Source organism: Phascolarctos cinereus, unplaced genomic scaffold, assembly GCF_003287225.1.
Source record: "Phascolarctos cinereus isolate Bilbo 61053 unplaced genomic scaffold, phaCin_HiC Scaffold_2;HRSCAF=192, whole genome shotgun sequence".
NCBI classification, from domain to species: Eukaryota; Metazoa; Chordata; class Mammalia; order Diprotodontia; family Phascolarctidae; genus Phascolarctos; species Phascolarctos cinereus.
The window spans coordinates 224,558,238-224,585,858 of record NW_027555625.1 but is presented as its reverse complement, the minus strand read 5'-3'; the positions used below and the strand labels follow the sequence as shown (position 1 = coordinate 224,585,858).

The following is a 27,621-nucleotide window of genomic DNA, read 5'->3' as shown; positions in this document are numbered from 1 at the left end:
GGCACCGGATTGATGTTTGTTAAGTGATTGAGGCCACTCTATAGCCTTGAAAATATATTTGTAGCCCTTAGAGATTTACATAGTGTTTTCCTCAGAACAATTCTGTGATACAGGCAGATCAAATATTATCTTCCTTTTAGAGACTAGAAAATGGTCTCAGCCAGAGGTTAAGTGACTTACCCAACATCACCCAGCTAGCAGATTTCACTTGGGATCTTAGATCTGGAAAGGACCTCAGTGCCCACTAGTCCATGACTCCATCATTTGACAGATGAGGACACTTTGTCCCAGTGCAGTTAAGTGATCATATAGGTAGAGACCATCCGTGGCAGGATCTGACCTTGGGCCCTGTCCTCTGACTCCAGAGCCAATGCTTTGTCCGCTATGCCACACTGCCTCCTCCTCTTCCAAGGAAGTGGATTTGGACCAAGGATTTGAAATCAGGTTTTCAGGACTCCTCATCTAGGGCACATTCCATTTTGCTGCAACATTTTTCTTTTTGTTGTTATTCCCTATAGTACCATTGTCACAGGTCACTCCTGGTGAGGAAGCTCCCTCCACCAGCCCTGATGTTCAACTGCTCGGCCATTTCTGTCTTACTTGCCTGAGGGCACTAAGTGACTTGCCCACCCAGCCAGGATGCATCAGAGGAAGGATGGGAGAGAGAGCCCAAGTCATCCAGACCTTGGATAAGCAAGTCAACTTGCGAAGACTAAGTCACAGACTTAGCTGATGTACATCAGCCACATGCAGTTTCCACACTAAAAGTTTCTCACGTGGAGGAAATCACAGGTCTTGGGGTCATAGATTGAGGGCTAGAATGGGCCTGAGAGGCCTTCTGAACAACCCTCTCATTTTTACAAATGAGGGAACCGAGGCCAGAGAGGCTGTGTCACAGAGATGATAAGACCCAGAGCCAGGCTTCTGCCTCTCTGACTCCAAATCTGGGTCTCTTTCCACTGTACCACGTTGCTGTTCAGTCGAGTCTGACTCTGTGACCATGTGGACCTTACTGTCCATGGGGTTTTTTTGGCAAGGATACTGGAGTGGTTTGCCATTTCCTTCTCCAGCGGATTAACGTAAACAGGGGTTAAGTGACTAGTACTTGCACTAGTAAGTGTCTGAGGCCAGATTTGAACTCAGGTCTAGCACTTTATGCACTGAGCCATCTTGCTGCCCCATTGTACAAACTGTCTCCCATTTAAAAAATAAATCTTTGTATTATATACCCTACAGGTAACATCACAGAGGTGGTGCAGTGATTAAGCAAAGTGATTAGCATATATACAATTACTATAGAACCACAAAATGCTGTATAGAAGTGAGCTATTATTAATGATAACATCAATATTAATATCTGCAATAACCAAATTTGAGATATCTGAATTTAAATTATCAGTTACAAGACATATGTTAGTCAGGGGCAGCTTTGTGGCAATATGAGTATTTTACTTCATGAAAGATAGAGGGAGGTAAAGGAAAGGTGAGGAAGTATTCTTGGACTCCTCAGCCTATATCTGTCTCATCCAGCACCTAGCACAGTGCCTGGCACATAATAGGCATTTAATAAATTCATTGATTGATCTCCTGAGGTTCCAACTTGGTAGAACTTCAGTAGGGGCAGCTGGGTGGCGCAGTGGATAGAGTGCTGGGTTTGAAGTCAGGAAGATCTGAGTTCAAATCCAGCTTCAGATATTTGCTAGCTGTGTGACCCTGGGCAAGTTACTTAACCCCTGTTTGTCTTGGTTTCTTTGTCTGTAAAATGAGGACAATACTCTCAGGATTGTTGTGAGGATAAAATGAAATAATGTTTACAAAGCACTGAGCACAACGGCTAGCACATAGCAGGTGCTATATAAATGTTTATTCTTGCCTCCTCCCCACCCTCCATACTTTATTGGAATCTAGCTATGAAGACGCCTTTCTAGGATCCCAAATGTCATTGACATCATGAAAGTGGTGGGTTTCTGTATGTCAGCAAGGAATTTGTGGACAGAGAAAGGAAGCTAAGTTAAGAGGTCATCCTCCATTGTCACACCATGCAGACCTTGTAGAGTCATTCTCTTTAGATGTATTTTTTAAACTCGCTTTTAAATTTTTTTTTAGGCAATTGGGGTTAAGTGACTTTACCAGGGTCACACAGCTAATAAGTATCAGGCGTTTGGTCTGAGGCCAGATTTGAACTCAGGTCCTCCTGACTTCAGGGCCAGTGCTCTATCCACTGCACCACTCAGCTTCCCCAGAGTCATTCTCAATAAAGATTCCGACTGCTGCTTGAAGCCACCATCCCTGGAGCATCAGGCAGGGTCCTTGCCATGCTGAACAGCTGACAAGGCCTCATAGCCTGAGCACAGCTAAGTGAGGTGAGCTCTGCACTTCCTTCCATGCCCCTCAAACTGAACTATTCATCCAAAATCAGCTTGCCCTCCTTCCAGTGAGGCAGAAGGGGTCTGAGCAAGCTCGGGCAGCCTGAATCATTTGCACCTGCTGCTATAATTTCCCATGACCTGGATCTCTATCAGCCTTTCAAGCCCCTCCCCCGCCCCTTTTGCTTTCTGTCTTTTTCCTCTTACTGTTCTTCCTAATGCAAGAGTCAAAAATGAGTGACCCACACTGCTTGTCAGGTGGATGTCAATTATAGTGGGGAAACAGAAGGTGGATGTCAATTATAGTGGGGAAACAGAGAAGTTTGGATAAAGGCAGGAAATACTCCCAGCACCAGGAGTGAGGCTGGCAATGGGAATGGGAAAATGGCAAAGGAATGATTTCTCCTGTGGGCAATCACAAGCTTTTTGGGGTTACTCTGCCATTGTAGCCAGCTCAAAGGGATAAGGAGGAAATGTAACAAGTTAGGAGAGATTAGGAACCAAGTACAAGTCAAAGAAATAATTTTGAGATTTTTTGCAAGTGAAAATCGGAAACCAAGAGGAAAGGAAGGAGAGAACCTTCTATGGGTACCACATTCATCACTTCTTGTTTCATCGCTGCTGTTTACCTGGATTTCCTCTATTTCCCCTTCCAGTGGTTTATTGGTGTGTGAGAATATTTAACACGGTGAGGGAGCGTTCCCACCCACTGACATTCACCCCCAGCGCCGATGCCTCAGCCCTGGGAAGCCAGCCTCCTGGTTTCTCAATTACGCGTAACAAGCCGCTTTACTTCTAGTGAATGTAATGATCCTGAAGAGGTACCGTACATGGGGATGGCCCAGTCCTGGACATACTGCTTGAAGCGACACTCGTAGTTGAGAATCTTGTAGCTGATATCACTGCTCTCCACCTTGTTGGCAAATAGAAGCCAGAAGAAAAAGCGATTGATCCAGGGCACGAGGGCGGGCAGGAAGGTGCTGGGAAGAAATGAAGCATTATTGTCAGGAGGCATCACCCTGAGACTCATCCCTGACATTATGCAGCGCTTACATACCTTAATTCACTTGAGCCTCACTACAACAGTGAGGGAGGTGCTGTGGGCGATATGGCCCCATTCTACAGATGAGGAGACAGGCTCGGAGGGGTTAAGAGATTTGCCCTTGATCACACAGCAGGTATGTCTCAGAGGTAAGGCTCCAACCCAGGTCTCCCCAACTCCCAAGTCTAGCACTCTATCCGATAAACCACACTGCCTCTCAAGATGAGGGAACTGGGAGACCCCACCCAAATTATCACCCTAAGTAACAAGCCAGTAGAACCAGAGGGCATAGTCACACTCCATGAGGGCAGAGATGCCCCTCAGATGCCTTCAAAATCTCTTGTCCTGGGATCTTCTCAAAGTCATTGGGGGAACTCATCAAATTGATCAGCCCCCCTCTTATAATCTTTGGACCTCTTCTACTGTCTCTTCCCTAACACTCACCTCCACATCATTAATTTAGTGACATGCAAAGAAGATCTTTGTTGTTGTTATTGTTGTTGAGTTGTGTCCTACTCTTAGTGACCCCATTTGGGGTTTTCTTGGCAAAGATACTGGAGTGGTTCGTCATTTCCTTCTCTACTTCCTTTTACTGAGGAAAACTAAGGCAAAGAGGGTTAGGTGACTTGCCCAGGGTCACACAGCTAGTAAGGATCTGAGGCCAGATTTGAACTCAGGAAGAGGAATCTTCTTGACCCCAGGCCCAGCGCTCTACCCACGTACTGTCTATAAAATATCAATTCATATATTCAGCCAAGACTTTTTAGTGTCTGTAATGAACTCAGCTCTGTATAAGTTGCTATGGTAGACCAAAGTAGTAGATGGCATGGTCCTGGTCCCCTGAGAGCTTACACACACACACACACACACACACACACACACACACACACACACACCCCTACACTTTCCTTTCCCTCCTATATTCCTTCCCATAATAAACTAACATTTGGTTGTGAAGGTATCAGCAAACACGCAAGAGACAGAGGAGTCTAACACAACGTTGTTATTGTAGCACTGCTCTGGGTAAACCCTCTTTCTGGGTATCACCACATTCTAGTTCTGTTTCAATAACTACAGGAACCTACTCACCGGTATAATAATAATGGAGAAACGGCATGGATGTGATAGACACAACAGACGGAGAATCAAGGGGACTTGCTAACTAAAGATGGAGTAGCCTTTTATCATCTACAGCTTGTACTTACCCCAACAGGGTTATTGTTCAGGTAGAGAAAATTAATGGAACCTCCAGTTTGTTCGTTCATAAAACTAGGAATCCTTCCAGCTCTTAATCTGTTATCCTGAGCTAGGAGAAGTCAAGTCTTTAACCCACTTTGTGCTCAGTTAGACTTTATTAAAGGAACCTAGACCCTTTTTTTTGGGTAGCAGAAAACTGGAAACAAAGTTAAGTGCTGATCGATCAGGTAATCAGTAAATAAGTTATGGTACATGAATGTGATGGAATCTCACTGTGCTGTTAAAAGGGGAGAATGTGAAGAATTCAAAGATGTAATCAATAATCAATAAACATTTATTAAGCACCTACTATGTGTCAGTTACTGTGCTAAGTCTTGCTAAACAAGACTTATATGAACCAATAGTGAAATAAGCAGAACTAGGAAAAAAAATACACGATGATTTAATGTAAATTGAAAGAATAAAACCCCCAAACTGAACACTTTGTGATTATTAAGACTGAGCTTGGCCCTAAAGAAGACATGCAAAAATGTCCCTTTCTTCCTTCTTTGCAGAAGTAAGGGACTACGGGTATGGAATATTTCATATACTCTCAGACATAATTGATTTTTAGGTTGGTTTTGCTGAAAATGCTTTTTAATACATATTAATATAAGTAGGTAATACTATTAATTTTATTAATTACTGTTATTATTAATTGTAATGAATAATTAATATTCTATTAACATTGTTAATTATGACCACAATTACTAATGTTAATATTAATTTCAAAAATTATGGGGAAAGGGAGATATTGAGAAATAAAGGTGATTAAAAAATCAAAAGATACCAGTAAAAAATGAAATGAAATAAAAAGACAGGATTAGCACATTCCTATCTTATTTCAGGGGAAAAAAGAGTTTTGTTCAGGTAGAATTAATTGATTGGTTAGCAGACATAAAAAATCTGGACTAGCTCCTAAGCAGACTTAGAAAGGAGGGTGCCAAAGAAGGACTGCGTTCAGCAGAAAGGCGGTAATTGAAAGGCTGCAACTTTGATTTAGGGCTTAATTTATTCCCTGGACATTAACTTCACTGACACAAACACATAAAGCTGTCATGCTGTTAGTAATGAAATTCGTGGCCATGAAGAAAGACTCTGATGTAGCATTTTCCATCCTTTTTTACAATCTATAATCTGGGTGCCCTGAATGACCTCTCCATGAAATGGAGGTAACTTTTAAGTGCCAGTGATTTGTGAGGGTAGGGAGCACAGCAGCTTTTAGTTGATAGCGGAAAGTAAGATGAAGGCTCCCAGTTCCATTTGCTCCTCCAGAGATTTTTGATTTTCGCTTAGGTTGGTTTTCAGGGCAGCCGGGGGTAATGCAGCTGGAGAGGGTAGGGTGAGGTGGCAGGAACTTTCTCACTCCAGTTCCACCCTTTTCCTCTGCAGTTTTGCTAAGTGGGTCCTCAGTATGATTTGAAGGCAGCTAGGTGCCCTGGAGTCAGGAAGACCTGAGTTTAAATTCTGCCTTACACACTTATTAGTTGTATTGACCCTGGGCAAGGAACTAATTTGAAAGGGGCCCCGATTAGAAACCAAGGGATACCACAGGGAGTTAAGGGAAGTATTAAACCATGACTTAGATTCCTCAATTATAAAATGAGGTATTTGAAAGAAATGACCATTCAGAGTCCTCTAAACTCTAAATCGATGACCTAATGACTGAGGGGCTACCAGCAGCAGAAGGAGAAAAAGAGTTGTAAAAGATGGACAACGTGGGGCAGCTCGGTGGCACAGTAGATAGAGTGCCAGTCCTGGAGTCAGAAGGACCCGAGTTCAAATCTGACCTCAGATACTGTGTGTGACCTGCGGCAATTCACTTCACCTCTGTCTCAGTTTTCCACCTGCATAATGGGGGTAATAATAGCACCTCCCTCCCTCCCAAGGTGGTTGTGACCCACAAGGACCCTATCAGGCCATTGCACTCAAACACATTTTCTTGTCAAATGAGAGATTTGTAAAGTGCTTAGTACAGAGCCTGGAATATATTAGGTATTTCATAAATTCTTATTCCCTTCCTCTCTCCTCCCTTGTAAAATTATAGTGAAAAGAGCTTATCATGAGTCAAGCCTCATTGTATGATCTTAGAATACAAAAATAGCAATGTATTCTTTGAAATAATCCTCGATTGAGGCAGCCAGGTGGCACAGTAGACAGAGCACTGATCCTAGAGTCATTACCTCAGGTTCCTCAACTGTAAAATGGGAGTAAAATAGCACCTATATCCTAGAATTGTTGTGAGGATCAAACGAGATATTTGTAAAGTACCTAGCACACAGTAGGTGTTTAATAAATGCTCATTTCTTCCCCTTCCGTTGTGTATTAGGGTAACAGCAAGATACAGAGGGGATTAAGTGCAGGCTATAGAATCAGAGGACCTCAGTTGAAAACAAGGCTCAGCCTCTTACTTCTTATAGGACCACGGGTAGGTCATTTCATCTCTGAAACTCAGTTTCTTTCTCTATAAATGAGGTGTAAGGCAGGGAAAGCATGTTGGATTCAGAGGAAGAGGACCTACTTTCCAATCCCAGATCTGCTAATTTTTAACTGTGACCTTGGGCAGTGATTATAACAATGGCTAACACTGATCGGGTGCTTTAAGATTTGCAAACCACTTTTCATATAAGATCTCATTAAGGTCAATTCACTTAAGTTCTCCAGGTCTCAGTTTCCTCATCTGTAAAATGAGAGGAGTGGACGAGAGGGTTCCTAAATTTTCTCCCAGCTCCACATCATGTTGCTGTGAATTCTAGGATCTGATGTTACATGTGATGTATGTCAGAGCACTTGCTCCTCTGGGCTTCAGATATTCACCAGAAATATGATGGGCTGAACTAGGAGCTCTCTACTTTTCCTTGCTGCTCCAAATCTATAAATGCAGAAATATAGTCCTGATTAGAGCAGGACAGTTGCTGACTACCCAAAGACCCTCACAAAATCTTGGCTCTATGATAACTATGGGCCCAGTATGATCTATTAGCTTGAAGACTGGATTCTGGCTAGAGGGTAGATGGTCAGTCATAGCTAGAAAGAAAAGATGAACAAATGAGATTCCCTACAGCTAGGGGAGGATGTCTTGGGAAAGGACAACTGTTCTAGACCAGACAACTAAGGTACCCAGCCTGGCTTGGGGGCCCCATGCTTAACCCTCTTGAAACTCCTTCCACTGAGATCAAGGACCAGCCAAGGATGCTGGTCACGTGGGAAGGGCATGTTGATCAGCCCCAGGAGCTGATGGCCCAGAAGCAAGGCTAGATTTGGAACTCCTCAGACAAGAGTCTCGTGCTCTGAAATAAAAAAAAAAAACCAACCCAATACCTTGTTCTCTGAGGGTTTGTTTTATTTATTCTTTCCTCCCTTTAGTTAAGATTTGGGGGTCCACGTGTAGATTTCAGGGAGTCTATGAACTAGAATGGGGGGAAAATACATCTTTATTTTCAGTAACCTCTAATTGAAATTTAGCATTTCTTTTGATTATGAATATTAAAAAATTATTCTGAGAAGAGGTTCATAGACTTTTCCAGATGGCCAAAGATTGACAAAATCCCTGCTTTATTGCTAGTAAAGTCTTTTTTTTAAAGCCCAATCTCAAATCTGTTTTCCAAAGGAATAAGTTGGGCAGCTAGGTGGCGCCATAGTGCACAGACCACTGGGCTTGGAATCAGGGAGACTCATCTTCCTGAGTTCAAATCTGGCCTCCGACACTTAGGAGCTATGTGATCCTGGGCAAGTCCCTTAACCTTGTTTGGATTTTTCCTCATCTGTAAAATGAGCTGGGGAAGGAAGTGGCAAACCGCTCCAGTATCTCTATCAAGAAAACCCCAAATGGGATCATGAAGAGTCAGACGCAACTGAAACAACTGAACTGTTAACAGTCACAACAAAAAGCAGAGACAGTTCTCCCTCCTGCCCCAGCAAGGTCGGAGTTACAGGACCATAGATTTAGAGCTGGAAGGGACTTTAGAGTCCAACTCCCTCATTTTACAGATGAGGAAACTGAGTCTAAGAGGTGAGATGACTTGCCTGGTGTGACACAGCTAGTGTCTGAGGTGGGATTTGAACCAATGACGCTAAGTCCAGTCCACAGCTCCTTCCTGAGTTATCAGTCAGTAAAGACTGAGGAACACAAAAAGACAGAAAGGAAGCAAACCCTGAGTGGGGCAGAATCTAGGATCTTTTTCTCCGTAATAACAGATAAAAATTGGGATAGGATTTTAGGTCAAGAACTGCAAGATATCTTAGGTCAACCAAGCCAACCCTCTCATTTTACAGATGGAGAGACTGAGGCCCAGAGGACTTAAATGACTTGCCCAAAGTCACATAGGCAGGGCCAGGATTTGAACATGGGTCCTATGACTCCAAGTTTAAGGTTCTTTTCACTACTCTGTATTTCCTTCAGGTAACTTGACTGTGGAATAGTGGTTACTGGTGTGCTAGATTTAGGAATGAAGCAATGATATCCAGAGCTTACTAAGGACTGAAGCAGCGAGGTGGCTCAGTGGATAGAACAATGGGCCTAGAATCAGGAAGATATGAGTTCAAATCTAGCCTCAGACACTTACTAGCTGTGTGGCCTTGGACAAGTCACTTAACTCTGTTTACCTAGGAGGCATTTAGGTGGTACAATGGATTCGGTACTGGGCCTGGAATCAGGAAGATCTGAGTTCAAATCTAGCCTCACTTACTAGCTATATGACCCTGGGCAACTCACTTTAACCTCTCTTTGCCTTAATCCACTGGAGAAGGAAATGGCAAACCATTCTAATGTCTTTGCCAAGAAAACCCATGGACAGTATTGTCCATGGGAGCGTTAAATGCTGGGGATACAAATCCAGAAACAAAAAGGACACATACTTGAAAAAAGCTTATGTTCAAACCGGGGAAAGAACATAGCTAGAAAGGTAGTGACCAGGGAGGGGGACTTTGGCCTTGAAAGTAAAGGTGAGTTTGGCTTTTGGGAAGCATATGGACACACTCCCCCCCCCATTCCAGACTAGTGGCAGAGTAGATTGACTCATGGTTCACGTGCTAGAACTAGAGACGGGGGCTGGGCTGGGCATTGGGGAGATCTGGAAGGAGAGTGTCTGGGGTGGGTGGCCGGGCAGTTGCTACAGGGGCTGTGCAGGAGATGGCCAGAGAGGAGGAAGTAGGGTGAAACAGAGCTGGGGCTTTGAGACCTTCTCTTCCTGGCAGAGATGGCAAACTCTCTAAACCAGCGATGAGCTCAGTCCTACCTGACCCAGAGCAGGAACTCCAGAAGGTAGAATCCAACGGCGTAGTCCCAGAACCAGCTGGCCGCCGAGGTGGGTGGCTAGGGAAGTAGAACAGTGGTCAGGAAAGAGCAGAGGAAGGTGGCCCAGTATCCTAACAGAGAAGAGATTGTCCTTCTGTGAATCTTGCAAGGAGGGGAGAGAAGCTTTCTTATCGCTTAGATGGAGACCTTTCGCTGTTCCCCAAGTCCAAGACGCATGTGCTATGGTGAACGTACTGTGCGTTCAGAACGTGGGAGAGAGCCACGGGGGTGGGCTGCTTCATAATAAAGTTCTCTCTCTCCTCTTCTTTTCTACCTGTTATTTTTCTTTTGCATTTGGAAGAAGGCCTGCGCCTCTGCCATGGAGGTTCCTCAGAGTGTCTGCTCCATCTATCTGAAGATCCCTTTTGCTTCTTTATGAACCCCAAATGCTCACCTTTACCTGAGACTCCCTAGGGTCCTTTGAAGCAAATTCAAGCACTGATGCCTGTACTAGGAAGCTCCTTGAGGGGAGGGCACATTTCTTTTTTTTGCCTCTGTATCCCCAACACCTAACAGTGCTTGGCACATAGTAAGTGCTTAATAATTGCTTGTAGCTTGTTTGACTTCCTGATCCCCCTTCGCCTCCCCTCAGATGCTAGTACTCTTCCCTTCAAAATTATATTGACTTTGGGCACCTAGGTGGCATAGTGTATAGAGTGTGTTAGGCCTGTAGTCAGGAAGCCCTGAGTTCAAATCCAGCCTCAGGCACTGACTAGCTTCATGACCCTGGGCAAGTCACATAACCTCTATTTGCCTCAGCTTCCACATCTATAAAATGGGGATCATAATAGCACCTACCTCTCAAGATTGTTGTAAAAGGTTCAAATGATATAATAATTGTAAAGTGCTTGGCATAGAGTAAATATATATATTTACTCTATTGTCATAGAGTAAATATATATATATATATACATATATATAAATGTATATATATATTTATATACACACACACACACACACACACACACACACACACACACACACACATATATATATATATATATAAATGTAAGCTGTTGTTATTGCTGTTGTTATTAGAGAGAGAGTTAGGTGGTTTAGTGGATAGAGTGCTGGACTTGGAATGTTGAAGACCTGGGTTCAAATCTAGCCTCAGACACTTAGCTGTATTGCCCTGGGCAAGTTACTTAATGTCTCTCTACCTCAGTTTCTTCACCTATAAAATAGGGATAGTAACACAGAGCTTTTGAGAAGGTCAAATGAGATAATACTTGTAAAGCGCTCTGAAAATGTTAAAGTACTACATAAATGCTAGCTATTTTGTTATCGTTATTATAGATTTTGTATTTACTTGTCTGTATATATGTTATTTTCCCTGAATAGACTATAAATTCATTTGAGGGAAAAGACTATTATTTCATTTCCCCCCTCTAGTCCTGGCTCCTAGCAAAGTGGGTGGCACACATAGTAAGTGCCTAATAAATGCTTACTGAATGAACGTCTATGTTCAGTAACAGGATTTTGAGGAAACTGGGACCTTTCAAGTTTAAGTGACTGGTCAAAAGTCATATAGGTCGTCAACAGCACAGATGGGATATGGGCCCTCTTTCTCTGTCTCCAGAGCCAATATTCTTTCCAGTAAGCCATACTGATTTATCTATTAAGCCCATAGATAGACATGTGATCTGTGTTGATGGAGGCAGTTTTCTATACTAGGAATACTCCCACACCAACAAAATCACAGATCCTACATCTGTTTTCATATTTGCGCATCATCAAATTCACAACAAAAGTTACTTTTTATTTTGAAAAACTGAAGTATACAGGTACCTTATTGGTGTGGTCTTGGTAGATGACACTGACGTTGTCACTGTGGGGAAACCAAAGGAATCGGAAATATTCAGATTTCTTGAGATGGCTGTCTAAATTGTCCAGAACCTAGAAAGAGATGAAGGAAATTTTAGTATGGTGGCTTCTTTAATAGGATGCTGGAAGTCACAAGACTCCATCGGTGCACCAGTTTCTCCCTATCTGCACAAAAGTAATTGTATGAGAATGGAGATGATACAGTATAACCCTATTATAAGCATTATTACGATGTCAATTTTGATGGACTACCTGATGGGCCCTCCAAATTAATCACCTGCATCAGTCAATTGATCAGCCAACAAGCATTGATTAAGCATTTACAATGTGCCAGGCACTGTGCTAATGCTAAGGATACAAAGAAAAAACACAAACGCTACGTATCCTTAAGTTGTTTACATTCTAAATGGAGAAACATGTACATTAATGGAAATATAGAAAACACGTGCAAAATCAGCACTGAGCCAACATACAGATAATGTGGAAAAGCATTGCTTGGAACATATGTGTACTTGAGTCCAAATCGGCCTCTGACACTTACTAGCTCAGTGGTCTTGGGCAAATCACTTAGCCCCTGTCTGCCTCAGTTTCCTCAGCTGTAAAATGAAGATAATAATAGCACCTACCTCCCAGAGTCATTGTGAGGGTCACATGAAATAATATTTATAAAGTGCTTTGTAAATCTTAAATAATGATGTAAATCCTATGGTTGTATGAGGAGGAGGAGGAGGAGGGTGATGATGATGTAAAACCCTATTTTACTCTGATACAGCATCAAGTATATGCCTGGGGTCTGTGCCATCCTTGTACAGTTACCACTTCCACGCCCAGATACTTCTTTGAAGTCCTTCTCTTGAGTTTTCCCTTGTTCCCCTTCACTTTATTCTAGCCCATGATGATCTCTCCTTTCTCTCACCCCTACTGAATTTAGAAGGCCATACAGTTAGGTTGGAGTGAGAAGGAATCTTTGAGAAAGGAACTGAGAGGAAGCCCATCAGCCTTAAGGGGGGTGTATGAAGAGTGGATGCACAAATACTGCAAAATGTGTCATGAGAAATGATGAATATTAAGAATTCAGAGAAGCAAGTGAGGTAAACCATACTAGGAATGTAATATCCATAGTGGCTCTTAGCAGTCTAAAGGAAAATAGCTCTGAAAGACTTAAGAACACTGATTAACATCACGATCACTAATCCAGAAGTGATAAAGTGTGCCTCTTGGCAGAAAGGGGAGGGACTGGAGGTGCAGAGTGAGATATGCATTTTCAGATATAGCCAGTCAATGAGGGAATTTGTTTGGCTTGACTGTATATATTTATTACAGGGGAGGGCATTTGTTTGGGGAAGGGGGAGAAAGAAGAGTTGTGGAGGAGGACTGCGGAGGGAGTGATAATAATGCACCAAAAGAAAAGAAAGAGAATGGAATAAAAATATAGAGAAGAGAGCAGAAGAAAGTTGAGAAGGGGACAGACAAGAAAGGCAGTGTTGTAATTTAACAGCATCTATTATATACCATTTGTTACAACATACTATTTACTATACACTATATACTATAATATACTATTTAGAACATATACTTTTAATATATATATATATATATATATATATATGTATCTTAAAAAACTGGGCTGTTCATAAAATTGATTCACGATTTCATATATAATCCTCTTTTTTCTGTTCTTTTGTATATTGAAATGTTTGCTTGTTAAGTTTATAATATTTTTTTTAAAAAAAGAAAAATTTAAAACAAAACAATGTAAACAGAAAGACCATTACCACCAACTACAAATTGGAAAACAAAAGCTGTGTAAGTATAATGACCAGGTCTGGACTCAAGAGAGAGATGAGAGAATGTATCTCTGCTTTCTCTGCAGAGGTGAGGGACTGCAGATGGCTCAAGTGATCACTGGTTAGTTTGCTAAATCACTTTTTTTATTTTTTTAAAATTCATTATTACAAGGGAAGGTAGAAAGGTGGAAGGATTCAGAAGGGAAGACGATATGAAAACAGAAGACATCAACAAAAAATTAAAAATAGATATGATACCAGCAGAGTGTTGTGAACACAAAGAATCAAGACAAAATGCCAAGAGAGAGTTGAAGATCCAAAAATTGCTTTCGTGGGGTGAGGTGGGAGTGGGGGAGGTGCATCAGCAAGAGTTTGACTTGACCTTCAACAGACAAGAATGTTGTTGCTGGATCATTTTCAGTTGTGCCTGACTCTTTGTGACCTCATTTGGGGTTTTCTTGGCAGAGATATTGGAGTGGCTTGCCATTTCCTTCTCCAACTTATTTTGCAGATGAGGAAACTGAGGCAAACAGGGTTAAGTGACTTGCCCAAGATTACATAGCTACTAAGTGTCTGAGGCCAGATTGGAACTCAGGAAGAGGAGTCTTCCTGACTCCATGACTGGTGCTCTCTCCACTGCACAACCTAGCTGCCTTTAGGCAAGGACATGGAGGGCATCTGTTCCTGAGAGGAAGAATGACCTATGTAAAGACATCAAAGCAGGAAGGGGCTGGTGGATGACCAGATCATGTGACTGATGGCCAGCAGTCCAGTTTGGCTGGAAGGTCGGGTTTGTTTCTGAGGAGCATGAGGAGACACAGGGCCAGATAGCCTGCTACATCAAAGGATCCCATTCTCTGAGAAGGGGGCTGCTATCTCCCGTGGCAGAGGGTCAGAAAGGAACAACAGCCAATGAACGCAAGGGAGCAATAGACAGCAGCGGAATTCAGAGCAGTATGTAAATAGTCTTGGAATATTCTGTTTGTGCATTGGGAGTGTAAATAGTCTCCTGGCTTTATCTCTTCTTGTTAAGGGAGAAAGGGTAAACCCAATGCAAACATCTCCCTCTTTCCCCAGTTCAACAAACATTTATTAACTCATCACTAAGTGCAGGGTGAGGAGTATGGTGCGGGCTTTTGAGTCACAAAGACTTGAGTTTAAATCCTGCTGCTGATGCATGCTGGTCTAGTGACTCTGGTCAATCACTCACCCTCTCAGTGGTCCAAGAAATCCTCTAAGACTCCAAGCTGAAGAGGAAACACTGATCCGACCTAGGAATGAAATCCTGAGTCCTGTCTATGAGTAAGGAAGGCCTACCTGCTGGGGATGCGAAGGTGGAATAAGTTGGTCAACACATTCATAGAAGCTGAAAGGAACCTGAGATCATTTAATTCAATCCCTTGATTTTATAGGCAATGAAGTCCATAGTCAAGTAACTTGCCCAAGGTCATGCAAATGTTAAATAACCAGAGCCAGGATTTGAATTGAATCCCTTTGACTTCAAATTAAGGGCTCTTTGCTTGACACCATGTTCATAAACAAACCAAAAAAACCCCAAAACAAACCTATGGTACAAGGCAGAATAGAATGAGGGAGTGATTTCAAGAGGTAGCAATGAAAGAGAATTCCATTTCAAGTACTGGGGACTGTGACAGCAAAAGTACATAGAAGAAAGCAGGTGGGACAATGTTTAGGAATAGCAAATTGTCTAATATTGCTGATGCATGACATATAAAGGGAGGGGGCTGAGAAATCTGCAAGGGTAATTTGGAATTATATTATGAAGAGCCTTGAATGCCTTAATAAGGAGTCCATAATTTATTTGGTCATCAATGAGAAATCAATGAAGAGTGCTGAGCAGAGGAGCAGTGTGAACAAAGCAGTAACTGGGGATGACATGAAGTCATATGAAGACTCGATTGGAGAGGGAGGAGAATGGAAACTGAGAGACAAGTTAGGAGTTGATTACAATCATCAAGGCAAGATCTGCTGAGATCATATACTAAGGTGCTTGTGGTAGGACTGGGAAGAAGACAGATGTGAGAAATATTTAGGAAACAGAATAGATGATAGATGGTTCAATGATAGGAGGTGATTAGATTGAATTTGGGTGATTGAGAAGATGGCTGCCATCAGTAGAAAGAGCAGTTAGGGAGAGGGGTAGAGATTTGGGGGAGGGGAGCAAAATAATAGCCATCTCCATTACATAAAGTCTCAAGGTTTGCAAAACTTTATATCTTTATATATATGATTTCATTTTATCCCTACAACTCCGTGAAGTAGGTGATATTATTCTCATTTTACAAATTAGAAAATTGAGACCTCAAGAGGTTAAGTTATATACCCAAGGTTACACAGTTTAGAAGTGTCAGGGGCTGGATTCCAACCCAGATTTTTCTGAATCAAGGTGAGGAATTTAACTTTAGACATGCTAAGTTTGAAGTAGTACCAGAGCTTCCAGGTGGGGCTATGGAAGAGACCATTGAAAATAAAGGCCTTAGGGGCAGCTAGGTGATGCAGTGGGTAGAGCACCTGCCCTGGAGTTAGGAGGACCTGAGTTCAAATATAGCCTCAGCCACTTACTAGCTGTATGACTCTGGGCAAATCACTTAACCCCAACTGCCTCCAAGAAAAGAAAAGAAAAGAAAAAAGAAAAGAAAGGACTTGAGTGTAGACAGTGGTGAGAGGTTGAGATCAAGATTAGTGAGTGATATGTAGAAAGGATATGAAGGAATGGCAGTTTATGAGATTCCTGATTGAAACAAAGTTCAGGGATAAGAGAGATGAGGGCTCTGAACAGAGCCTTTGAAGACATCCGAATTTAAGGAATGGGAGGAGAATGAGTGGCCAGATAAGGATAGACAAGAAGCAACTAGAGAAAGAGAACCAGGAAATGGTAGCATACCATGGAAGTGAAAGGAGAAGAGTACCCAGAAGACTGAGGTACTCATGCCAACTGGTGTAGAGCAAGTAAAATACTCTTTTAAGCTTGCCACTCTCCCTCTGGCTCCCACTCTGCCCCCCTCAAAATCTTCCTAGGGCTTCCTCCTACCTACAAGATATGATCATAGGATCATGATATATATATACATATATATATAGATATAGATATAGATATAGATATATAGATATGTATATAGATATAGATATATAGATATATAGATATAGATATATATATAGAGAGAGATATAATATCCATCTCAGTCCTGCCCTTGGACATTCATGTCTAGTTGGGGACATAAGAAAATCACAAATAATACAAAGATAAATAACTAGTCAACCAAGGTGTAGGTAATAAGTGCTAGAGGAGGTCACCAAAATAAGTCCTGTCATCAAGGATTGGAAGGAAGGGGGTAGAAGGTAGCATAAAGTTCTCAGGGAAGATTAGGATTTTAGCTAAGTCTCAAAAGGTCATTAAGACTGAGACTAGCAGAGAAGGAAGGAAAACCATTCTCGATTTGGAATGAGGAGTGAGAGGCAATGTTATCATCAAAGGTTTGTGGTTGTTCAGTCATTTCAGTTGTGTCCCACTCTTCATGACCCCATTTGGGGGTCTCTTGGGAAAGAGATTGAAGTTGTTTGCCATTTTCTTCTCCAACCATCTAAGGTTACAGTAGAATTCAAAGTGAAGGGAGAGGCTGGGGCAAGCCCTGACCTCAAGGGGTAGCACAGTTGGGAGGATCAATCATTACCCGGGTTCTTATTTAATTTATTTTTTTCCTTGTGACTCATAATTCCCTTATTTCAAAATAATTAACATTGATTGGGTTGGGAAAATTTGGCTGGGAAAATTTCAGGTTGAAACAAGTCTCTTTCCTGCAGCATCTGTTTTGAAGGGTTGGGATTAGTAGCTTAGGTCCCAGAAGTCTTAGCCCTGGCAAGGCTAGGTTTGGTTGCCTTAGGGTCAGTGAGCCTTGGAACCCCGGGATTTGGTGACTTCAGAGTCTGACTTGTTCCCACTGGCTTTGGATGATCTTGTCAGACTTGCTTTTCTTAGCGTCAGGAGTCTAAGTGAGCTTGGTAATCTTAGAGTTAAAGGCTTTGGTAACCTCTGAAGTTTATTAGCTGTGTGGCCTTGGGCAAGTTCCTTAATCTCCCTGGGCCTCAGTTTCCCCATGTGTAAAAAATGAGGGGTTGTCATCTAAGGTCCTTTCTAACTCTGGGAGTACAGCTTTGTGGTGCAGTGGACAGAGTGCTGGACCTGGAGTCAGGAAGACTCCTCTTTGTGAGTTCAAATCTGGCCTCAGGAACTTACTGGGCAAATCACTTAACCCTGTTTGCCTCAGTTTTCTCACCTGTCAAATGAGCTGGAGAAGGAAATGGCAAACAGTTCCAGAATTTTTGCCAAGAAAACCCCAAAAGGAGTCACAAAGAGTCAGACACAACCGAAAAACGACTGAACAAGCATGACTAGGGTGTGAGGGGCACTGTTGTATAAAATCAACTTGGAAAGATTAGTTGGCGCCAGATTATAAACTGCTTTAAATGCTAATCAGAGGAATTATACTTTTATCTTGGAGTCAATAGATAGCCACTGAAGCTTCTTGAACGAGGAAGTGAGTGGGGCTAATCACTTAACCTCTCTGGACCTCAGTTTCATCATCTGTGAAATGAGGAGGTTTGAAGAGATGACCTCTGAAGGCTCATCTGACTCTAAATCTCTAAACCTAATGATCTTGATAATCTGGATGGAGTTTCTGTTTGAGCATTTTCCTACTCACTCGGGATTCCATTCTGAGATAAGTCACACCTATCTCTGCTGGCCTTCAGATCCCCCTTTTAATGTAATGGGAATAATAATCGGGCCAGTTTTCCAGGAAGCCATTGAGTTTTTTAAGACTAGGAGCTCTTGAACCACCTTGTGTGTGTGTGTGTGTGTGTGTGTGTGTATGTATCTATATCTATGCATCTATATGTATATGTGTCTATGTATGTATCTATATATGTATATATAATTATGTGTGCATACCTATATACATACACACACACACACACACACACACATAAATATATATGTTTATACACACATTTTTCTGACGCTGCCGGTTTGGACTTGATTATTCCCAGATTTTGTCATGTCTGATCATGTGTTTCCCCTGAAGTCTAGGACAGTGCTACAGAACTGGCATCAATCAGTGTTAATAGTACCCATTTCAGAGTGCTTTCGAGCTTACTTTCTTTGCCTCTGAGAGGATAAAGAAGGCCCTCAGGACCACCTTACCCTGGCAGTCTAGTCTCAACAAGTGTGGTCCAGGTCACCATCCCCCCTCTCTACTGACTGGCCATTTTAGGCTGGCGTCAGCCCTGGCGAGAGATTAGCTTAGTGTGGTGGTACCAAGGCTTTTGGCTGCGGGCCGAGGGAGGGCTGAGATTTTTTTGTCTTTGCCCATTCTCATTCATCCTCCACTTCTTCATTCAGCAGCCAGACTTAAACCACATTCTGGAATCCTGCTATCTAAAGATGATACGTAGAGGAGAGCTCAGAGTCTGGTTTTGTTGTTGAGTCATTTTTCAGTCATGTCTGACTCTTTATGATCCCATTTGGAATTTTCTTGGCAGGGATGCTGGAGAGGTTTGCTGTTTCTTTCTCCAGCTCATTTTACAGATGAGGAAACTGAGGCAAACAGGGTTAAGTGACTTGCCCAGGGTCACCCAGATAGTAAATGTCTGAGGCTAAATTTGAACTCAGGTCTTCCTGACTCCAGGCCTGGCGCTCTATCCACTGCACCTACTTACTATTCTCCTGCACAATATCATTATTTCCCTTCCAGCAGAATATATAAGTTCCGTGAGGCCAGTGATCGCTTTGTTATTTGGTTTTTGTATCCTGTGCAACTTGTAGAGTGCGTGGCATACAGTCATCACTTCATGGGGCAGCCGGGTGGTACAGCAGATAGAGCGCTGGGCCTAGAGTCAGGAAGACTCATCTTCCTGAATTCAAATCTGGCCTCAGATGCTTACTAGCTGGGTGACCCTGGGCAAGTCACTTAACCCTCTTTACTCAGTTTCCTCATCTGTGAAATGAGCTGGAAAAGGAAATGGCAAACTATTCCAGTATTTCTGCCAAGAAAACCCCAAAAGGAGTCACAAAAAAATCAGCCACTACTGATAAGACTGCACAAGATAAAAATATTTAATGTTTTTTAATTAATATTTTTTATTTTTTAAAATAAATTTAAACTTTTTTTTTCAATCAACAAAAATCTATTTTCTCTTAGCTTCTCCCTACCCCCTTAGCAAATGCTTCTTGAATCGAATTGTCCGAGGTTATTTAAGGTAGTAAGTGGCTAAGCTGGGGTTGGAACCCATGATTCCAAATCCAGAGCTCTTTTCACTGTGCAATAAATACTATCTAAGTGCCCCATTATTCCAAATGGACTGATCCTATGGAAGCCTAGAAAAGGGAATCTGTCCTTTTATCTGTCCACCCAGATTTATCTCCTAATCCTAGCAGTACCTAATGCTTCATTCCAGAAAGCCTTCAAAGCAACCGCCACACCACTCCTCCAGGCAAATTCCCTTAAATCAAATGGTTGAAAATGCCATGAACCAGCTTTATTTATGGCCCTACTTCTTTGCAATGGAGATAACTGTCAGGAGTATATGATGGAAACTGATAACAGCTAGATCAATAGTGTATCTGAAGCACTGCAGAGGACAATGACAGCCAGCTCTGGGAGGAACAAAGGCCAGATGGAGAATGTAGCCTACCTGGCTATGTGCCCAGAAGCCAAGTCTTCTGGCCCTCCACAGGGGAGAGGTCTCTGGTTAGGGGCATAGGAAGTTTCTAGGTAGGATTTGGACAAAGGCCCTAGCATTCATGGGAGCTTCTGCTCTTCATTAGCTTGGACCCAAGAGATGAGATTGGGGCAGCTAAGTGATGCACTGAATAGAGTACTGGCCCTGGAGATGGGAGAATCGGAGTTCAAATCTGACCTCAGAAACTTACTAGCTGTGTGACCCTGGGCAAGTCACTTAACCCTGTTTGCTTCAGGTCCTCATCTGTAAAATGAGCTGGAGAAAGACATGGCAAACCATTCCAATATCTTGGCCAAGAAGACTTGGATACAATTGAACAGTAACTAGACCCTCTGGTGTTAAAGAAGTAATATGAGTTAATATTCCTTTCAGAGAAGTCAGTTCTTTCCAGAACCCATGTTCCTGACAGCAATCCTGCCTGCCTCAATTCCTTGCCTCTTCCATCCAGGCTGTAAATAAAGCTGCTGAGAGAAGGTCCTGCTAGTGTAATCCGTAGTTTAAGAAGACTAAGAGTAGTGGAGGATTACTCAAACCAGCATGACCCAGAGGCAGAACTAGGGTGAGTTGACAGGGGCTTTGCTTCCGAGGCACTGAAAAATCAGAGGGCACTACTAGCAATTGCAATCTTTGAACAGCATAGCTCGTAGACTTAGTGCCTCATTAATGGGAATTGGTAGGTTAAAAACAGGAAGCATTCTTCATGTACTGCAAACGAGTGCCTCCCTAACCCCTTTGGTCTCCTCTCTTTAATGCTTACTCCTGCCCTCATCAGCCTCCTTGGAGTAGCCTGAGTACATGGGGATTTTTGTCTCCCCACTATCGCGTGGTATCCTGGTATCTGTTCTCCCCATCCACTCGATGGCATTTGTCTCCAGAAATTGATCTGGAGGTGTGTTGGGTTTTTTTTGTAATGCTTGCCCAAGGAGCCCAAATTCTCAGTCCCCCTGTAGCAGGACTCTCAAAAGGCTTCTGTGGGACACTGAGGCAGAAGGAGAGAAGCGTACCTCTTTAAGGGTGGAAGGAAAGGAGGTCTCTTGCAGATGGAACTGGGGCACACACTGGAAGGTGACGGTGAGGATGATGCCGAGGCAGCCAAGGTGCACGAGGGAAGCCTTGAATAAGTCCGCATTGCTGGTCTCCGAGCACTCGATTATCGTACCTGCTGCTGTCAGCAGAGATAATGCCACCACCTGGAATGGCGAGAAAAAGAAAAACCACATCTCAGACCCCTCAGACTTCCTGATCTGATCAATCATTCAGGCCCAAGCGCACAGTACCTGAGTGAGTGAACCTAAAGACTGGGGACTAGAAAGGGGGGTAGCATCTGAGGAGGGGTAGCTCATGCTTCTCTGGAGAGCTAGGAGCTAACAGGCGAATGGCCAGCACCACCTTTTAAATGAGGTCATGAACCTCCAATCCCATGAAGCCTCTGGAAGACCTAAAGAGGGAGCAACATCCCAGCTTGGGGCATGGAGGCAATAAATTCAGCTGTCTCAGGTTAAAAGTCAAATATTGGGCGTAGAACACAGCTACAAATATGGACATTCTAGATGCTGGTACTAACCCTAAGAAAAAGCCCAAACCCCCTGGACTCTGGGCTTTTATCTTATTATTATTTTTTTTTGCAAGGCAATTGGGGTTAAGTGACTTGCCCAGGGTCACACAGCTAGTAAGTGTCAGGCATCTGGTCTGAGACCAGATTTGAACTCAAGTCCTCCTGACTCCAGGGGAGGTGCTTTATCCACTGTGCCACCTAGGTGTGCCTGGGCTTTTCTCTAGATGAAGTGTGACAGCCACAGGAAGGTTTGCTTTCAAGAGAAGAGGTAATGTGTGAGGTTTCATGGTCTCATCCTGGTTCTTTTCCCTCAGCCCTATTGCTCCACTATAGGATGTGGTTCTTTGTGCCTCAGTTTCTTTATTCACATCCCATAGGCAGCAGTACTTTCCACTAATACAGAATGTCAGCTCTGCCAACACAAAGATGTATATGGGAAAGGTGAAATACAAAGCAAGTGCCTGAGTGTGTGTGTGTGTGTGTACGTGTGTACACAGAAGTACATATACACATGTGCCTCAGTCAGAGTAGGAAAAGTAAACAAATTGTTATGAACGCCAGACCTCTGAGAATCAACACACCTGGGTCTGATTCCCAGCTCTTGACTCTGCTGCTAGCTAGCTGTGTGACTATGGGCAAAGTGTCACAGGAACCTTGGCCTCAGTCCTGGCCACCTGATTCCCAGTGTCTTTGAGACTTCCCCAGGAACCCTGTTCCAGGTCACTCACATCCTGAACTCTGTCTTTGCCCTAGGGAGCCCTGCATCCATCTGCTTGCTTCTTGGCCTCTGTCTCCCCCCTCCCCAGAGCCTCCCAATTCATCTTGTATCTAGGCCATAGACGAGGGCCTTTTTGCTCCAGAGATTTTTCCAGTTCTGTGGAGGCCTTTCTTAGAGCTGACCCACTTTCAACCATTTGTTTCTGCCCACTGTGTGACAGGCCTCCTGAACCTTGACAGATCACCACTTGTTCCAAGGTTGGACCTTGAGGGAGATCCTTGAAAATTCTAATTATCTGCCTCCCTCAGTGGACCTCTCTCCAGTCCCTGATACTCTGCCTGTTCTCAATCCTCAATGGTTAGCATATTTCCGCCTCATCATACTTTCCCAATCCCAACGATTCTGAACCCCCAGCTATAGAAGTACACACCCTAATACCTAATCCCCAGCTGCCTGATACTCTACCTCCCACCTTATCCAGCCCCAATGTCCAACCCCATATCTACCCAACCCTTCTGCATGCTTGTTCAATAATTTACAAACTTGCTTGCATCTTAAACCTTTTTCTTTCTCATGCCTTCTATCTTCTATTTTTCACTGAGTTCTGGGCTCCCTTCTGATCAAACTGCACCACTAGCTATCCTGGTTGTATGTTCAATCACAGCCCAGTGGACAGTGACTCCAGGCCATGCTCGTTCCTTCTTCAATGGGTTCTGTGCCTGACTCACAGTCTTTCTCTCCTCCTCTGGTAGTAGGAGACTTCAACATACGTATGTATGTATGTATGTATGTATGTATGTATGTATGTATGTATGTATGTATATGCATATATATATGCATATATATATATATATGTATATATATGCTTCCCCCAATATCTTCACTTCCTAGTTTCCCAATCTACTCAATTCCTATGACCTTCTCCTCCTCTCCATCTCAGTTACCCACAGAAATGGTCAGATCATTGATCCTGTCATCACCAATAACTGTTCCACATCCACGTTCATGAGCTTTGAAATCTCTTTATCTAAAAATAAAGTAATAATAATGGCTAACATTTATGTAGTGCTTAATATGTGCCAGGTACTAAGTTAAGTATTTTACAAACATTAACTCATTTTATTCTCACAATAACCCTAGGAGGTAGGTGCTATTATTGTTCCCATTTTATAGTTCAGCAAACAATGAGACTACTCAAACACTGAGACAGAGAGTAAAGTGATTTGCCCAGGGTCACACAGTTAGTAATTGTCTGAGGTTGAATTTGAACTCAAAGCCCACCTTACTCTAGGCCTACCTATACATTCATTGTGCCACTTTGCTGTCTTATCTGATTATAACCTTTTATCATTCCATCTTTCCCCTTGCCTTATGACCTCTAACCTTGTTCTTCATCCTCATCATGACTTCTAATACCTCTATCCAATGTTTTTCCCAGGCCAAAACTCCTGCAGCATCTATCTTTTCCTCCTTTCTCTATCTTGACCCCTTAGTGAACCATTTTGACTGGACTCTATCCTCTAGACTTGTCCCCTTGTCCAATCAAAGATCATTGCCCAACCCTGGAGTACTACCACCAACCAAATGCCTTCTCACTCTGTCCCTGTAAACATCCAACTAACATTCAAGCAAACAATTAGCAGGCGCTTCTTCCCCAGGCACTGGGGATCCAGGTACAAAGAATGAAATAATCCCTAATCCCTATTCTCAGAAGCTGGCATCCTAACAGAGGGAACAGAAAATATATACATAAATGTGCAGTGAATAAATACAAACGAGGATTGAGCGTATAAGATTAAGGCCTTATTCATGTCTTAAAATATTAAGAAGTAATGTTAGGAAAATATTACATACAGGGTCCTTATTTTCACTTGTAAAGACCTAATCAGTCTTCCTGAAACTTAATCAGCTTCAGAGAGGGATCTTAATTTCCTGAGACTCAGAGCTTGTCTTGTAAATGAGTAAGAATCTCTTCTTGTTTAATTCAGTTAAGAGGAATTTCTCTTTGTACACCTTGAACTAGATTGAAAAGGGGAATTAGCAGAGATAAAGAGGCAGAGATAACTCTCCCTACTTCATTGTTGTCTTTGTTGGGTAGATTAAAAAACAACCACCAAAAATCAAACTGTGTACCTTCATTTTGTGTGGTTGTGGAATTTTGTCTTTTAGGATTGTTATAAAATGTGAGAGGACCCTTCTTGGGTGAGAGATATTTTCAATTATCGAGCGGGCAAAGGAGGGAGGGAAGAAGGAAAGAAGGAAGCATGTATTAAGCACCTGTCATGGACCAGGCACTGTGCTAAGCACTTTACAAATATTATTTCATTGGATCCTCAAAACAAACCTGGGAGGTGCAATTATTATCCCCATTTACAGTTGAGGAAATGGAGATGAAAAGAATGACTTGCCCAAGATCACACAGCAAAGTGTCTCATGTGAACACATTTGAACTCAGGTCTTCCTGATTACTGGTCCAGCCTTTATTTACTTGGCTGCCTTATGTAGCTGCCTCTGTGGGGACTGGGCACTTGGACTTGGGCCCTCTTTGACCTTGAGTATAAGTCACAGGGCAGCTAGGTGGTCAAGACTTTTCATCTTCCTGAGTTCAAATTTGGCCTCAGACACTTATCAGCTGTGTGACCCTGAGTAAGTCACTTAACCTTGTTTAGCTCAGTTCCTCATTTATAAAATGAGCTGGAGAAGGAAATGGCAAACCACTCCAGTATTTTTGCCAAGAAAACTCCAAGTGGGGTCATGAAGAATTGTCACCTGACCTCTCTGAGTCTCAGGGTTTCCTCATCTGTAAAAATTATTATAAAGGTTTTGTTTTTCTTTCTTTTTCAAAGAGAGTGGGAGGAGAGGAGGGAGGAAAAGAAAGTGGATTTGTGTTCATTTAAAAAAAACAAACAATTTTTAAGCCAAACCTAAAAAAAGGAGAAAAAACATTTGAACTTTTTTCAGCACGACAAAAAATAAATATATTAAAAGAGATTTGGATCAGACGACCTCCAGTCTTAACACCTGCTTCACAAAGACTGTTATGAGGATTAAATGAAATCATGAAGGTTAATTTTGTAAAATGAAGAGGAAGTGCATTATAAAAAACATTGAATCTGGAATTGGAGGACCTGGGTTCAAATCCAGCCTCAGATACTTACTTCCTCTGGGACCTTGGCAAATTATCTCCCTGGGCATCAGTTTCCTTATATGTAAAATGGGAGGGAGGTTTGGACAAAGGATCTCTGAGCTATGTGTTATTATCCCACCTCTTACACCTACTACCTCTGTGACCTAGAGCAAGTCCCTTCATCTTTCTGAGCCTCAGTTTCCTCATCTGTCAAATAACAAGGTTGGCCTCGATGGGCTCCAAGATCCCTTCTAGTTCTAAATTTGTGATCTTAAGTAATATTAATTATTATGATGGTGATCCCATGTCATGACGGGCTGGAAAATCCATGCTCAGCTCCACTCATTTTTCAGCTTCCTTTTGTTTTAGGGAAAAGGCAGAGAGCCCAGGACAGCAGGTGGCACTTGGGAAATTAACCATAACTTCCCCTTTGGCCTTCATTTCCAAATTAAAACTCTATCTTGTTCCCCCCTTCAAATGTTCCTCCATACTTTGTTACCTGCTGATTTGGAGGAAAATTGCTTTTGACAAGTACGGCTGGTGCCGTTGTGCTCAGGGTGAAAGAACAGATAATGCTGAACTAATTTCTGATTAATCATAGTCCAAGCTTGTGGGGTAGAATAAGGCCTCTCACCATCTGGGTGTAGGAAGGATCCAGAAAAAGCTTTTTTAAAAAGGTAAGATTTCACATAGTAAACGAATGAATTGTGGTGTCCCATTCTAGCTCTGGGGTTCAGGAACCCAACTGAACTTCAGACTATGAGGCAGCTAAGGGATACAGTGGATACAGTATTGGACTTGGAGTCAGGTTGTTTGTTTTAACAGGTTGTTCAGTCATGGTCAACTCTTTGTGGCCCCATTTGGGGTTTTCTTAGTAAAGATACTGGTGCAGTCTGCCATTTCCTTCTTCAGCTCATTTTTACTGATGAGGAAACTGAGGCAAACAGGGTTAAGTGATTTGCCTGGGATAACATAGCTAGTGTCTGAGGCTAGATTTGACCTCAGGTCTTTCTGACTCCAGGCTCAGCACTCTATCCACCAAGCCACATAACTATTCTACAAGGAGCCCATACACACAGTCTTCTAACTCCCAGACTGTCCCTCATGCCCAAAATATAACTCTCTCGTCAGTCAGTTAATCAATAAACATTTATTAAGCACCTACAGGCAACCAGGTAGTGTAGCAAATAGAGTACCAGGCCTGGAGTGAGGAAGACTCCTCTTCCTAAGTTCAAATTTTAACCCTGCTTGCCTCAGTTTCCTCATCTGTTGAAAGAACTGGAGAAGGAAATGGAAGACCACTCCAGCATCTTTGCCCAGAAAACCCCAAATGGGGTCACAAAGAGTCAGACACGACTGAAACAACTTAACAAAAGCACCTACTATGTGCCAGGCACTGTGCTTAATGCTTGAGATACAAAAAGATAGTCCCTGCCCTCAAGGAGCTCACAGTCCAATAGGGGAGACAACCAGCAAACACTTATATACAATCAAGTTATGTATGGGGATAAATAGGAAATAATTAATAGAGGAAAGACACTAGAATTAAGAAGGGTTGAGAAAGGCTTCCTGTAGAAAATGGGATTGTAGTTGGGACATAAAGGAAGCCAGGAAAGCCAGGAGGCAGAGGTAGTGGGAGAGTGCTCCAGGTATGGGAGACAGTCAGAGACAATGCCTGGAGCCAAGAGATGGAATGTTTGTTTGAGGGAAAGCAAGGAGGCCACTGTCAATGGATTGGTATACATAGGGAGAACAAGATGTAAGAAAACTGGAAAGGCAGGAGGGGGCTAGGTCATGAAGGGCTTTCAATGCCAAGCCAAAAGATCAGTGAGGATTAATTTCATCTCCTTGAAGTCTCATAGCAAATGGCCATCTTAGGAAGGATAAAGGCTCCTTAGTAAACCCTGTCTC

At 42.6% G+C, this 27,621-nt stretch overlaps 1 protein-coding gene across 3 annotated transcripts in view; it reads right to left on the bottom strand.

Annotated features, from left to right (window-relative positions):
• The window catches only part of LOC110206533 (L-gulonolactone oxidase), a 62,834-nt gene that overhangs the window by 13,225 nt on the left and 21,988 nt on the right, over positions 1 to 27,621 (bottom strand). For all 3 annotated transcript variants that reach the window (XM_020983980.2, XM_020983977.2, XM_020983979.2), the window contains 4 exons: positions 21,315 to 21,500; positions 11,729 to 11,836; positions 9,882 to 9,958; positions 3,197 to 3,346 (listed from right to left, as the gene is read on the bottom strand). In XM_020983980.2, the coding sequence (XP_020839639.1) occupies positions 3,197 to 3,346; positions 9,882 to 9,958; positions 11,729 to 11,836; positions 21,315 to 21,500 (521 nt within the window). The remainder of the gene's footprint in view (positions 1 to 3,196; positions 3,347 to 9,881; positions 9,959 to 11,728; positions 11,837 to 21,314; positions 21,501 to 27,621) is intronic.